Genomic DNA, 14796 nt, shown 5'->3' on the forward strand with positions numbered 1-14796 from the left:
ATTTAACCCACATCCTTACCTACTTTGCTTAAGTATAAACGCTTAATTTCCCCCAGCTCCAGTGAAGGTAGGAGTCGGATATTGCCCCGTGACTGTTAGTGGTAGTCTCCTGCCGTGGCTGTTTCAGCGTCTCCCGAGGACAATGGCCAAGGCTAGAGGTTCTCAGAAGGCATGGGTGTCATTTCTGAGGCTCACGTGCAATCATAAATTCCTGATTCTAGAGGCGGTTGCAGCTCTCCTGGGGATCAGCTGCCTGAGGAGTGCTCCTCTGGTAGTTTCAGTTAAGTCACGGACATCGGGGGCCAGAATTTAGGACTCCTGCTTTCTTGAAAGTTGTTCATCTTCTGAAAGTTACTGGGTCAGGCCCTGAGGACTGAGGGGCAATTAAGACAGGAGGTCGGTCTCAATAAGTAAATTGACCACGCGGTCACGTGGTGGCAGAGAGTTGAGCACAGATCGTATTGTCTGGTCGAGGCTGTGGAAGGCTACCCGAAAGGCTTTCTGGGGAAAGGTGGTCTCAAGAGCTGCGAAGTCAAATATTAATTTGTGCACTAACCCGATATTTGATAATTCTCTACTTGGCACTGGAGAATAAAACCGTGGGGAATAAAACTGTTTTCACAGAAATTATTAGGAAAGGGAGAAGAGAAATGAATATAATACATTAAAATGTCAAGTACAGTTTATCCTCGAACAGCACGAATGACGCGACCCTGCTCGGTTGATACTGTGGCTGCAGGACCGCGGATGCGGCACCGCGGATGCGGAGGGCCGACTGTTAAGTTATAAGCGATTTCCAACTGAGTGGAGGGTCAGTGCCCCTAACCCTTGAGATGTTCAAGAGTCAACTGTAGTGGTAAGTACTCTGAAGGAAAAATAAGGCAGAGTAAAGGATAGACGGCAAACGGGGAGAGGGTGTTCCGCTTTCCTTCAGATCAAGTGGTCGCCTCCGAGGAGTGATGTTTGAGCAGAGACCTGCCTGAAGCAGGACCCAGCTGTTGAGTAAATGGAGCATTGATCCAGCATCCAAGTGGGAGAATCATTCCTTCAGACTCCTCCCAGGGGTGGGATGGCCCTGACACACCATGTGGCCGAGCTCTTGGGTCCAGAGTTCCAGTACTGATACTGTGTTCCGTCGAAGGCCCTGGACGGCGGGGAGCCACTTGCAGAAGGGCTCAGGCGCAGTGCTCTTGGGGCTGCCGAGGAGTTTTGTGCCCAGGGAGGTGGTCCCCCTGGGTGTTCCCATCCTACTTAACGTGCGTTCTCCTCTCTTCCAGCTTGAAGGATGACCTCGAGGAAGAAAGTGCTACTGAAGGTTATCATCCTGGGAGATTCTGGGTAAGTGTCCCTCCTAAATTTGAGCCAGCACACTGACCTGGGTTTAAATTTCACCCGCTTGGAGCTCATGCCCTCTGTGCTGACATTTGCTGCTTCCGTCTCTAATAGCCGTGGCATTAGGGCCCTACGTTTCCGTGCTCTTGGGAGCACAGCAAAAATCGGAATGACCCCTAGTCAGGTAGTCCTTTGTTCCCCAATTTGGGGCATGATTTAGGGAAAAGGGTGGCTGTTTGAACTCAATTAATGATAGTTTCATGGGGGCTTCCCTGGTGGCGCAGTGGTTAAGAGCCCGCCTGCTAGTGTAGGGGACACGGGTTCGAGCCCTCCCTGTGGCTCCGGGCAGATCCCACATGCCGCGGAGCAACTAAGCCCACGAGCCACAACTGCTGAAGCCTGCGTGCCTAGAGCCTGTGCTCCGCAACAAGAGAAGCCACTGCAATGAGAAGCCTGTGCACCATGAGGAAGAGTAGCCCCCACTTGCCACAACTAGAGAAAGCCTGCGTGCAGCAGTGAAGGCCCAACGTGGCCATAAATAAACAAGCAAACAAATTTATTTAAAAAAAAAGAATCCGCTTGCCAATATATGGGACCACGGGTTCGATCCCTGGTCTGGGAGGATCCCACATGCCGTGGAGCAACTAAGCCCGTGTGTCACAACTACTGAGCCTGCGTTCTAGAGCCCGCGAGCCACAACTACTGAAGCCCATGTGCCTAGAGCCCATGCTCCACAGCAAGAGAAGCCACTGCAATGAGAAGCCCACGCGCTGCAACGAAGAGTAGCCTCTGCTCACCGCAACTAGAGAAAGCCTGCGTGCAGCAAAGAAGACCCAACACAGCCAAAAACAAAGAAAGAAAATATATTTTAAAAAAATTCATGGAATCCCTTTCCCAAGCTGGTTAGACTAGGGAGCGCTGTTTATGTAGGCTTGTTGCCGTTGGCGCCGTGTCCACGAGATGGAGGTTTGGGGTGCACTGTGCAGCACACGCAGACCCCCTAGACACTGCGGGCTTGGTTCTGGACTGCCGCGACGAAGTGCATATCGAAGTGAAGGGAGTCACGTGAACTTTTTGGTTTCTCAGGGCATCTAAAAGTTAATGTTTGAACTATACTGTACAATTAAGTGTACAATAGCCTTATGTCTAAAAACAGTGTACAAACCTCAATTTAAATGCTTTTATGGCTAGAAAATGCCAACCATCATCTTAGCCTTCAGGGAGTCGTAATATTTTTGCAGTAGTAACATCAAAATCACTGATCGTCATAACAAATATACTAATGAAGAAGTTTGAACTATTGCGAGAACTAACAAAATGTGACACAGACATGAAGTGAGCAAATGCCATTGGAAAAATGGCACTGATAGACTAGCTTGACACAGGGCTGCCACAGACCTTCAGTCTGTGAGAAGCGTAGTTTGCACAGAGCGCATTCAAGTGGGGTATGCCTGCATCCTCCTCCTGCTGTGCCTGAGTCAGTAGAGCCTGGGACTGGAGAACTGTGTTCGGGTCTTAGATCTGCCGCTACTGCGTAACTAGCTAGTTCTTTCATCACTGTGAAGGTTCAGGGGGTTACGGGGGGAGCTTTTCAGACTTGGCATCTGAAGTGACCCATGAAAACTTAGACCAGAGGCTACATATTTTTAAAAACAATATGATAATAAATTGCAGGTGCACGTCCTTCTTCCAAAGTTCTTTTCAAAAGGCAGTGATTTTTCTACCGTGGCTGGCTTTCTTAATCACCCGAGGAGCCTTTTAACAATTAGCATTTGCCCAGACCAGTGGGTAGGACCTGGTTGGCAGTGCTTAAATACACGCGCACTCATCTGTCCCCCCTTCTCTCTCCCTGTCCCCGCTTCCGCTCACATACATTCTCCTGGTGCCTCTGGTATGCTGTCAGGATTGAAAGTACTGCTTTTAGCCTGTGTTACCCAAACTTGCCTGATTACACATTTCCTGTCTTTTCCCCCTGGAAATTCTGGTGCACGTGACCAGGTGAACACTGCCTTGGGCTGTTTGTATTTCCAGGTCCCCTCTGCATGTGAAATGCATGTGTTCCTTTGTGAAAAGGAAGGTATTACTGGCTGTGAGGAAGGCTTGCGTTGTCTTTGGCCTGTCCTAACTACCTCATCACCAAAAAAAAATCACACATTGTCTCTTGCTGAGTTTTCTTACTGGAAAATACCTCTGGAGGAGCATACTTTGAGGTGGATTCTGGTTTGGTGGAATACTGGTGCTTTTTTCCGCTTCAGATTTTAAACTTGGAAGCGGCAGATTGGTTAACTGGCGTAAATGTCTGCTCGGAGCCAGTGGCTTCCTCTGGCTATTTGCTTGGACTTTACAGCAACCACTAAATGGAGACACACCCAAGGCGGCAGAGATATTTTTGGACTAGTGGAGCGATCTTATTGCTGGGGCTTCTTTTAGAAGGAGAGAAATAACACTAGGCTCTACCAACTACACCAGAACCTAGAAGCAGCTTTTCCAGATCTGGCCTGCATCTGTACCCTGTGTTTTTGTCCCAGGAGAAAGCATGTCGTCAGGCGAGTGAACTGGGAAGTTTTCCTCCTCTGATGGGGGTGGGCAGGTTCCTTCCGAGCTGCAGGTGTCAGAGTCAGTTGTCAGTGCCTTCCTAGTTGACTTACACTTGTGGTTTTTCTCCAATTTCAGAGTCGGTAAGACATCACTCATGAACCAGTATGTGAACAAGAAATTCAGTAATCAGTACAAAGCCACAATAGGAGCAGACTTCCTGACAAAGGAGGTGATGGTGGATGACAGACTAGTTACGATGCAGGTAAGCGCACGCCTCACCTTGGCCAGCCAAGCCTTGGTCATTCCGTCTTCACCCGTCTTTCATGCCCAGGCATCTTCCCCTCCCCTCCCTGTTCTTTAGATCTCACTATTATATTCATGGATAATTGGCTTATAGATAGGATTGCCATATAAAATGCAAGACATCAAGTATGTCCCAAGTACTGTGTGAGACGTACTAAAAATTTTTCATTTTTTTCCAGAGTTCAAATTTAACTGGACTTCCTGGTTTTCATTGTCTTTTTGCTGTAAATTTGGTAACCTACAGGTTCTTGTCTTATGTCTCCAAAATGTGTAACTTGTCTCTTTCCTAATACCCTCGCCTAGTTCTTCAGGCCAAAAAAATCGTCGTGTCTCTCCTAGGTTCTTACAGCAGCTGTTAAATTAGTTTTCCTGTTTTTCTGGCTTCTTATAATCTGTCCTATCTGTAGCCCTTAAAGTTGTGTTTCTATTAAGCCAATCTGGTTTTTCACGTATCAGCTTAATCTGATTTCAAGGGCTTCCCTTTCAACAGTTAGGATAAAAACAGATTCCTTCACATGGCTCTTTAAAAGCCTTCACATTCTGGCTACAAACTATTCTTCACTTTTTCATCTCCTGCCAGTCCTTCCGAATCATGTGCTGCTCTTACAAAGCTGTGGTTGAACGTGTCTCTGCTTGCTAGGCCCTTTGGTCACAGCTGCACCCATCCTGAAGTCGCCAACTTTCAGCCCAGATGTTGTCTTTGGAAGCTCCCACCTCCACACCAGTTGTTCCTTACTTTCTCTGCTAAATGATGTCCTGGGGAGACTGAGACATGGGGGTCCTAGCGAGCACCGGGCTCGCTGAAATGTTTGGATGGTACAGGTTGCAGATAGTTTTTACATGTGTTGACCTCAAGCTGTCACATGCTCCCAGGGGAACTCAGACCTCCAGGATGGGGCTAATGTGGCTCCCCCATACCGCAAGCACACACACAGAGGTGCTCAGTGGACAGCTGGAGGTGGGTGAGATAGGTCAAGGGGATTAAGAGGTACAAACATCCAGTCATACAATAAATAAGTCCTGGGGAGGTAATGTATCGTCGGCAGGATCGTAATAACTCTGTGTGATGACAGATGGTAGCTAGACATCGTGGTGGTCCTTTTGTAACTTACAAAAATAAAAAAAAAAATCACAGTGTCCGTACACCTGAAACTAATATAATACTGTACATCAGTTATACTTTAATAGTAAGTGTGTGTGTGTATAAAACTAAAGTTTGAATAGGCCAAGCTTGAGAGAAAAGGAAATTACCAGATAACAGGAAAGAAGAGAGAACTGAAAGCTCATCATAAGCTCAGGGGCTCCTGCCATGGTGATCTGTGAATTTATAACGGGGACTTGAGTTCCGTCTGTCATCAAGGACAAGAGGCATGAACTGCACAAGATGCGGGCCCAGAACCCCCCTGCACACATAGACACACACTCATTAGGACCTTGGAAAGATGGGAAAACAGGACCCAAAACCTCAGCCCACGCAAGTGGCAAAGCTGGCATGTGCGGTGCAGGCTGGGGCTTTGCTACTTGCTTCCTGGTTGCAGACTCCCAGTCCCACTGTGCCCGTGTGTGGATTCTCAGTTTCTGCTCTGCCAGGCACAGAGAGTTTAGTCTGGAGGATCTGACATTAACCCTCTGTCACTCCTGGCAAATACAAAGATAAGACCACCCTATAGGGACAGAGGATGAGCTCAAGGGGGAATAATGGCCTGCAGAAAATGCTCACAGTGACTAGAGATTTCTTGGAATGGAAACCATAAATGAAAAGGGGCACTATAAAAAACGAGGATATGGGAAGCTTAGAACTTCAAGAAGTGAAAAAACAGTCACTGAAATCAACTGAGCAGTTAAACCTCAGATTAAACATAGCTGAAGAAAACAGTAAACTTCAAGATTAAGCTGAGCAAATTACCTCAAGAGTAAACTCGGAACTGGAGTGCCAAAAATCAGAATCCTAAAAGCAACTGGAGAGAGAAGACAGCTTACAGATAAAGGAACAGCAGTTAGATAAGTTCTCGGCTGCAACAGAAAGCAGAAGGGAAATGGGATGTCTTCAGGGTGCCGGGTCAAACGCCACCTGAAGATTTCCCGTGTCGCGTAGCAGGAGAAGCAGATGGAGAGCCACGCTGTGGTCCTGACAGCCGGGTGGGCTGATGAGAAGCGAGACTCTGTCCCTCCTGGCTCAGGGGCCATTCTGATAGAGCCCCACAGGTACCACGAGCTCAGATCTCGGAGTTTCCCGGAGTCGACCCCATCTGGAGAACCCAGGGCACCAAAGCAGAGTCTGGAAAGGGTGGGAGGAAAGAACATGGTCCTCAGGTTGAAACAAAAGGCTGGCCCTTGTGCTCCTGCAGCCAGTTTAAAAGACTAGAATTAAATGAAAACCGTCGTCTCCGGACAAAGGCGTCATCATGTTGGATCTTGAGGAATCCTCCCCTGTTTTTCACGGGCCTTCAGCACTTGCAAAAATAGATAATTCAGATTAAGACAGCAAGGCAAGAACCAGTGGAAACCCCCCTGGCCATTCAGAGTGGTCTTTGTATTTAAAGAAACCAGGCAATCTTGTGTATCTGTGGAGAAGAAACTAAGCAGGTGGTGTAGGTCAGTAGAACTTCTAAAAATGAAATGCAATAACCACAGTTTGGAAATATAGAGAGCGTTTTTAGCAACAGATAGGATACACCACAAGAGGGCTGAAAGGAAGAAAAATGGTGGGAAATGGGGAAAAGAGGTAAAAACAGGATTCAGTGAGTAGGTCGCTCGCACTTAATTTTAATTAGTCTCAGACGAGCGAATAGGTGAAAGTTACTTGCTGAGGATTTCTCAGAACTGATGTGGCACCAGATCCACAGATTCAGGAGGAACACAGAAGTCTAGAGGAACCATATGGAAAAAATTCCTTTAAGACAAGCTTGAAGGCAGCCAGAGGAAACAGAACGACCTGGAGGAGCAGTGAGGCTGCCAGTGGGACTGGCAGGCTGTGGCATGTGAGCCGGGGCTGTCAGCAGGGTGTTCTGAGCCCTGGAAATGCCCGCCTCCAAGAAGGAAAGCGAGCGCCTCCTTAGGCTCGGGCAGAAATCCTAAGAGACGCACTTCAGGCGGAAGTGGAAAGGTCTGAGATAAAATAAACTTAATTGTATGCATGCATCTGTTTTTAGAATTATGACCCTAATAGTAAGAGTATGTAGCTTCAAACCAGTACAAGGAAACCGAGATTGGAACTGTGTAATTTAATGTGTGGGGAAAGATGAGTGACCGTGTGCATTTTTAAAATTTCTTACGTTGTTCAGGAAGAAGCTAGAAATCAATCGGTATTAAACATTAGATGGAGTCAAGTGTGCGTGAAAAACCTAAAGGTAACTTATGAAGCCACAGTAATGTAAACAGTATGACATTGTCACAGATCCACAGATCAAGGGGACGGAGGGCACAGAAACAGGCACACCTAGCTGACACTGGGTGGGCAGAGGAGGCTTTGCAGAATGGGGAAAGGACAAGTCAGAGGACAAGTCGTACTGTAAACAGGCCTCTGGGCCGGCGGCTTTCCATTTGCTGAGGAGTAGCCAGAGTGTTCAAGACCTGATGGAAGAAGCACGAAATGAAAACCTGTAAAATGAAAATACAGGTTCTTTTGGGTTTTCTTAACTTTAGGCATTTAAAATAGAGAAAGCACAAATCATAAAAGGTTAAAGATTGATAGTAGACCACAGTAAACATCTGAATAACAAGATTCTAAGTAACAAACTACAGACTGGGAGAAACTGTTAATAATGCCTAATAGTATCCATTCGGCAGAATGACCTAGTGGGTAACAGGCAGCTCTCAGGAGAAACCACGTCCTGTGGCCTGACGTCAGGGAATTGCAAATTTAAAAGGCTGACAAAATCGAGTTTTGGCTACAAGTAGATAGAATATTCTCAAACCGATGGTGGGAACATATCCGTGCAGCCTTTCAAATGGAGACTTTTGTTGGCTCTCCAACGTCACACACACACACACATCCCTGACAAGCAGCCAGTCTGCATCTGGGTTCAGAGCCTAGGAAACTGTGGGCCCGACGACAAGTGAGGAAGAATGCTCACTGCAGCCTCTGTGCAGTCACGAAAAGCTACGGATAATGTAGAGGACCAGGGAGTCAGTGGTGGTGTTTTAAGGCACCGGGATACTGTACAGCTGTTAACATCTGGAGGAAAAATCAAAAGATGCAGAGGATCTGGTACATGGTATATGGGGTTATGTTACGGACACTGTCTTGTGCCACGGGTCTCGGCCGCTCACTTCTGGGGGGGGGAGTGGAAGGAAGGCTGTGAGGAAGGGCTGACTCTCTTCCTGAAGAACTGATGTAGAAACAGCAGTGTTAATAGTTGTCACCTTGGAGTTCTGGGTGGGTAGATATATTGGGTGTATTTTGAAGGTAGAAAATAAAGTATTTCAGTTAAAATATTACAAATTTTGAAAGATCATAGGCACAAGACTGTACTTTTGTAAGTGTTAAGTTAAATTAATTTTGGAAACTTGCTGAGAATAACCCCCAGTTTTTCAACTTTTCTTTTTAATTCCTTACTTTGCCTTCTCAGTATCTGAGTTCCAAATACCCATTTGGTTCCACCAAGAGTCATAAAGTTCCTGTGTAATTCTGCTCTTGGGATCCTGTCCTAAAGAAGCAATCTGAAACACAGGAAAGACTCTCTGTGTTAAAGCTCATTACTGAGTTACTTATAATTATGGGAAATTGGCAGCAATATATTTTTTTAAGCAATATTTTTTTAAAATGAGTGAAGTGGTTTGCTGAGTGTTGGGCAGAGTAAGGATGTGCGCTCTCGCCGGGGAGGGTGCTGTGTGTTTTGTGGGGCGGAGAGGAGTGGCCTGTGCACTGAGATTCCAGCTGCGTGAGTGACCCTGCAACGCGGGCACCTAGAGAAAGATGTGTGCTCGTGAAGACCTCTGGGTGGGAGGACACCAAGAGTTTCGGGGCATTTTTTGGCTTTTGCTTTACTTATCCAGATATTTACATAGTGACAATGTTATTTCTCTAATGGGAATTTTGTTGTTGTTGTCCAAGCCTATATTTGTTTATAATTTTTTTTTTCCTGTGTTTCTCTTTATAGAAGTAGTTGTCAGTTTTTACCTGCTGTGACAGAGTTCTCGATTCTCCCTCCACCTTGGTCTTCTTTTATGGGAAAAGGCTCTTTTCTCCACTCAGGGACACGCATTCAGGGTAGGACGTCGGACAGCAGGAGAGCACAGAGGTGACCCTCACAGGGTCCGGCTGCTGCCGCGCTGTCCACAGAGACCGTTTGTCGGCACGTGTGCTCTGCTGCTCACGTGGGGCGGGGCGGTGCCCTTCCCTGCCCACTGAGAGCAGCCACAGTCTTCGGCTTTGTTTCTTTCATTGCCCTTCAGCCTTACCATCACTTCTGGTTCCCAGTGGCTGCTTCCTTCCACGTAGTGTGAGCACTGCTAGGCCCCGCGTGGACATTACCACAGCCTCCTGACTCCATGCCTGCAGGCACGCTGAACCCCCGTGGCCACTAGGACGTGTCCTTTTCAGGAAGGTTCTTCCCAGAGTGCTTGGAGCACGCGTGGGCTCAAGGTTCCCGGGGGGTGGGGGGTGGGCAGGGGTAGGCTGCCGTGGTCGGGCCCCTTGTGGCCAGAGCTGTGACCCGGAGTCTGTGTGCTGGTTGTGGAGGGCCCCATACGTCGGAAGAGAGGGCTGCGTGGGCCCTGCAGAGCTGCCTTCCTTGGAGGGTAACCTCTGGGCTGGGGTGGGCACTCTTTGCCCCGCACTGATGGGCGACCACAACAGCCCCCTTCCGCGTGCACTGTCCTTGGCCTGTCTGTGAGCCAGAGTTTAGCCTGTGTAGTGGCACTGCTTTATGGGAACTTCTTTAAGGGGTTCTAATGCTGCCGTTTCCAGCTTTAGATATTTCCAGACAATATTTAAGTCCTGGCCCTGCTCCTGTCTGCCATGATGTTGTTTGAGCCCGTCCCCAAGGGAAAACCAGCCTTCAGCATTTGCATGTTACGTTTCAGGGCTCCTTTTGGAGAACATTCTCGGCGGTTCTGTGGGGTTTAGAACATCATGAGTTGGGTAGTATTAAAGAAATGCAAATCCCATGATACTGCCCTGTTCTGCTGTGTCATCCTTCTGTGTATTCACTCACTGCGCAAGCATCCTGTGCGCTTCCTGTGCAGTGAGGCTCTTCCTACCTGAACTGGAAGCTGTCTGTGGCCGCGCTGGAGTTGGCGTGTCCCCGAGTGCTGTGGGCTGCCTGGGAGGAGCTTCGGAGAGGAGCTCAGCCCTGCTTCTGCAGAAGCCACTTCTGGAGATGAAACTGTCGTGGCTCAGTCCACACTCCGTGTTGGTCTAAGTCGCAGGCCTTCGGTTCACTGGCTGGTGGTTTGGACATAAGGTTGAAATTTTGGGGGGTTATGAGGATTTTCCAGATTCTCATGTTGCTCTGAAGCTAAGTGGTTTCCTGCAGACAGTGGAGCCAAGAGGTGAAGACTCCTGTCAGCTGGAAGTAACTGCGAACCGCTTTGGACCCCGGCACCGTGGCTCGCCGCGGGTGTGCGGCCATTCTGGAGAACACTAGTCCTCTCCAGGCAAACCGGGGGCCCTGTTGGGATCTGGGGCGTTGAGGAACTGCATCCTTGCTCTTGGACCTGGTGTGGCAGTGAATGGTGGGAAGTTCTTTGAGCTGAGCGCCTGGTGGTCCATTGATGAGAAGCGACTTCGATCTGTCTTCCTTGGTGTATTCTCACATTGCTTGTCCCTTTATTCCTCTCCCCCTGTCTCCTTCCCACCCCTCCCCCTTTTCTGGTACTTTTGTTTCCTTTGTCTCTTAATTAAGGTATAATATAACTAAAACATACTGGGGTTTTTTTAGGTCAACTTTATATATATAGTAAAATGCATACATTTAAATGTACAGTTTGGGAGTTCCCTGGTGGTGCCGTGGTTAGGACTCAGTGCTTTCACACTGCCGTGGCCTGGGTTCAGTCCCTGGTTGAGGAACTGAGATCCCGCAAGCCGCACGGCACGGCCAAAAGTAAAAATAAATGTACAGTTCGATGAATAATCACCTCCCTAGATTTCCATCACCCCGAGGAAGTCCCCAGGGTACAGAAATCTTATGTTTACATTCAGGTTTTCCATAAATATCTACCCATGTGGCCACCACCTCGATCAAGATTAACGTTTCTCTAGCGTCCTCCAGATGCATGGGACACGTCCACTTACACTGCTGTCTGTCGGTGTGCTCTGGACACTTGGGTGCTGAATTCTGTTCCTGATGAGTCCTGAAGTGATTGTCTCTGGGGGGGCCCCTGGCGTCCTCCACACACCCCACTCCTGGCACTCCGCCCCAAGGAACGACCGTTTTGTCTCTCGCAGATCTGGGACACGGCCGGACAGGAGAGGTTCCAGTCTCTGGGTGTGGCCTTCTACAGAGGCGCAGACTGCTGCGTCCTGGTGTTTGACGTGACTGCCCCCAACACGTTCAAAACCCTTGACAGCTGGAGAGACGAATTCCTCATCCAGGCCAGTCCCCGGGATCCTGAGAACTTCCCCTTCGTTGTTCTGGGAAACAAGATTGACCTCGAAAACAGACAAGTAAGTGCCAACGATGCCGGGGGTCATCACTATGGGGCTTGAGAACCTGAGAACCTGCCCTCGCTTGGGTAAGGGCTACTGAGTCACAGGAAGGGCCTTCTTGTAAAGGGGCAGCTAAGTTTTGGATGACAGGTGCTGTTTTTAGATTTGACTGGTAAGAAACTATATGCCGCAGGGATCTACACCCCATGTCTCTGGCTGTGTGTGCCCCATGCGGGGGTGGATGTGGGAGACAACTAACTAGCCACCTGCCCAGCCCTTGGAATGGGGCCTTGCTCCCTAACCTGTAAAGACCTACCATCCTGGCCTCCCCGTGGACAGACGGGCAGCGAAACTCTGCAGAGGTTGGTATTCCCTTGGGAATTACAGCAACAAAGCTGGAAGCCCGCTGAGTGGGGCTGCCTGCACTGGCAGCTCTCTCGGTCCTGGTGACGGGATTTCCCTTGAGGCCGGGTGATATTTGGTCTTTGGGACGCAAAGGCAGACTTGCACTTCGTCTGGCTCATGCACTCTTAGATCGGGGATGCTTCCTGAGTCTGATGCTGTGTTCATCTGATGAGGACACTCAGATGCCAGATGACGGTGTGTCTGCGGCTGTGGTGCCCAGGAGGAGCTTTCTAGCATTTTCCTCTCCTGTGAGAGCCCCCTGCTTCTGGGGTACTGCGTGAATTTGGAGGGTTCTGTGCTGAGGCCAGACCGACTCTGGGGGTGCACTACCTCCTGGTCAGCTGCCTTTGGGGACCAGGGCCCAGGAGGCCAGTTCACATCCCCATGCTGCCCCTGCAGCTGTGACTTCGGGTCATTATTACCTTTACCATTATTACCTTTACCTTTGCCATTATTACTTCGGGTCATTATTACCTTTGTCATTATTACCTTTGTGACTTCGGGTCATTATTACCTTTGCCTCATTATTACCTTCGGGTCATTATTACCTTTGCCTTACCTTCGGGTCATTATTACCTTTACCATTATTACCTTGGCCTCGTTCCCGTTCCCTTTCTGTGCTGGGAAGGAGGGGATTCGAGTGTGAGCTTCTCAAGTGCTCTCTCAGCGCCTCAGGGGCCTCCCTTGATCCTCGTGTGTACAGGAGATGCTTTGGGCTTTGAGCAAAATTGCTCTAGGTTCCTTTCAAATAGCACTTGTCTGGGGAACGTAGGCTCTTAAGTGTAGCTAGGTGTATTTCTGACCACTCATCTCTTTTTCTCCCTTTCCTGAGTGGCCTGGTCCTTCTCATGCCTGAAAATGGGCTAGGGTGGGGAGAGGTCAGGACATGCGAGGCAGGGTGAGGGCCTCGGGGCTCTGGTGCCTAGGTGTGTGGTCAGGTGAGGTGCCGTGAGCAGTCACAGAAGGGGCTGCAGAGCTGAAGACCAAGCTGCCAGGCCTGTCCTGTGCTGAGGGCTGCCTCTGAGGTCCCAGGAGGGACGCTTACTTCTTCCTGGGCTGGCGTCTTACTCCCTTCAGAAGCTGCTTCTAATCTTAGTGCGGCTGAGGGTCCGAAGGTGTGGGTGGTAGGCGGGGTGCTTTGGCTCCTGGCTCTACTGTGTGTAGGGGTGACCGGGGCGGCGGGGGGGACAGTCCTTCCCTGGTGGGATTCCCGCTGTTCCCTGCACACACATGCCCTGCCTCTTCTTCCAGGTGGCCACAAAGCGGGCACAGGCCTGGTGCTACAGCAAAAACAACATTCCCTACTTCGAGACCAGTGCCAAGGAGGCCATCAACGTGGAGCAGGCCTTCCAGACGATTGCCCGGAACGCGCTGAAGCAGGTGGGTGTCCAGCGGTGGTCTGGCTACCTCTGGTGATGGGCCGCTGAGCCAGCCCCGGCCTGGCTGCCTTGTCCTTAACCTTCTTTCCTCGCTGACTCTTTTCCATGTAGCCAGAAACCCCTGTGTTTATCCAGGAAGGTAATGGCACAGTCTGCTAAGGCTTCCAGAAATTCCGCTCACTTGTGAATAACCTCAACCGTGCGGGGCAGCAAAGACCTCAGCCGAGGTCTCCCTGGTCTGACCAGCTGCATTGTTCTTTCCTTGCAGCTGTCAGGTGGCCAGGCCACTAGATGGCCCTGGTCAGACTGGTCCTTCTGTTTGAGGAGGGGATAAACGGGAATTTGAAACCCATCATTGGATCCAGTTTTTTTAAACAAATTAAATGTATAATTATTTATGTATGTATGTATGGTTGTGTTGGGTCTCTGCTGCTGCGCTCGGGCCCTGTCTAATTGCAGCAAGTGGGGGCCACTCTTTGCCCTGGTGCGTGAGCTCCTCACTGCAGTAGCTTCTGTTGCGGAGTGCGGGCTCTAGAGTGCAGGCTCAGTAGTTGTGGCACACGGACTTAGCTGCACCGCGGTGTGTGGGATCTTCCCGGACTAGGCTCGAACCCGTGTCTGCTGCATTGGCAGGTGGATTCCCAACCACTGCACCCCCAGGGAGGTCCTGTTTGGTTTTTTTAATCATATCTGAGCTGTAAGAGATTGCGGGCTCTAGGAATTGTGTTCCTTGGATAAAGTTTTCCTACATTTTTTTTCTTTATTTATTCAGTTGTTCCCCCGAAATAACAGTGGCTTCTTGTTGGCAAGGGCCAGTTGAAGACTTTGTGACTCAGCAGCTCTGTTGGGGCCAGTGCATTGAGGCAGGTTCCAGCATTGTCAGTCGTCTGTAGTGGGCAGGTGAGGGGTGCGGTCGGAGGCAAAGGGCCCGTGGCAGCTGCAGAGGGCAGGGTGGTTCTGCAGCTCCTGGGAGCAGGTTTACAGAAGGCGTGCTTCTCAGCAGTCGGGGCACCTGGCCTGCGGGCTGTACAGGAGTCGTTTTTCACCAGTTCCCTGTTTGCTGGCATCACTGTTGGAGTTTTCCTCTCTGAATATTGCTGTCCCTAGAGCCTCATTACAGTGGCGAGCTGGCATCTTGGGAGTGAGATTGTTAGACTGCAAGGTGTGTGTATTTTTGCGGGCAAGCGCCACCTGGCTTCCCAGGGACAGCAGTAATCCTTCAGTTCCTGCCAGCGCGCTGTGGGCCTC

The 14796-nt window shown here is 49.6% G+C and overlaps 1 protein-coding gene across 4 annotated transcripts in view; it reads left to right on the forward strand.

The window, feature by feature from the left end:
- RAB7A (RAB7A, member RAS oncogene family) overlaps positions 1–14796 on the forward strand; it is a 93729-nt gene that overhangs the window by 76164 nt on the left and 2769 nt on the right. For 3 of the 4 annotated variants that reach the window (XM_033414051.2, XM_004284340.3, XM_033414050.2), the window contains 4 exons: positions 1278–1338; positions 4006–4132; positions 11564–11782; positions 13421–13549. In XM_033414051.2, the coding sequence (XP_033269942.1) occupies positions 1286–1338; positions 4006–4132; positions 11564–11782; positions 13421–13549 (528 nt within the window). In that variant the 5' untranslated portion in view covers positions 1278–1285. Of the gene's footprint in view, positions 857–1277; positions 1339–4005; positions 4133–11563; positions 11783–13420; positions 13550–14796 lie in introns of all 4 variants that reach the window. The other variant, XM_049693723.1, reaches the window with a different exon arrangement.

This window comes from Orcinus orca, chromosome 10, assembly GCF_937001465.1.
Source record: "Orcinus orca chromosome 10, mOrcOrc1.1, whole genome shotgun sequence".
NCBI classification, from domain to species: domain Eukaryota; kingdom Metazoa; phylum Chordata; class Mammalia; order Artiodactyla; family Delphinidae; genus Orcinus; species Orcinus orca.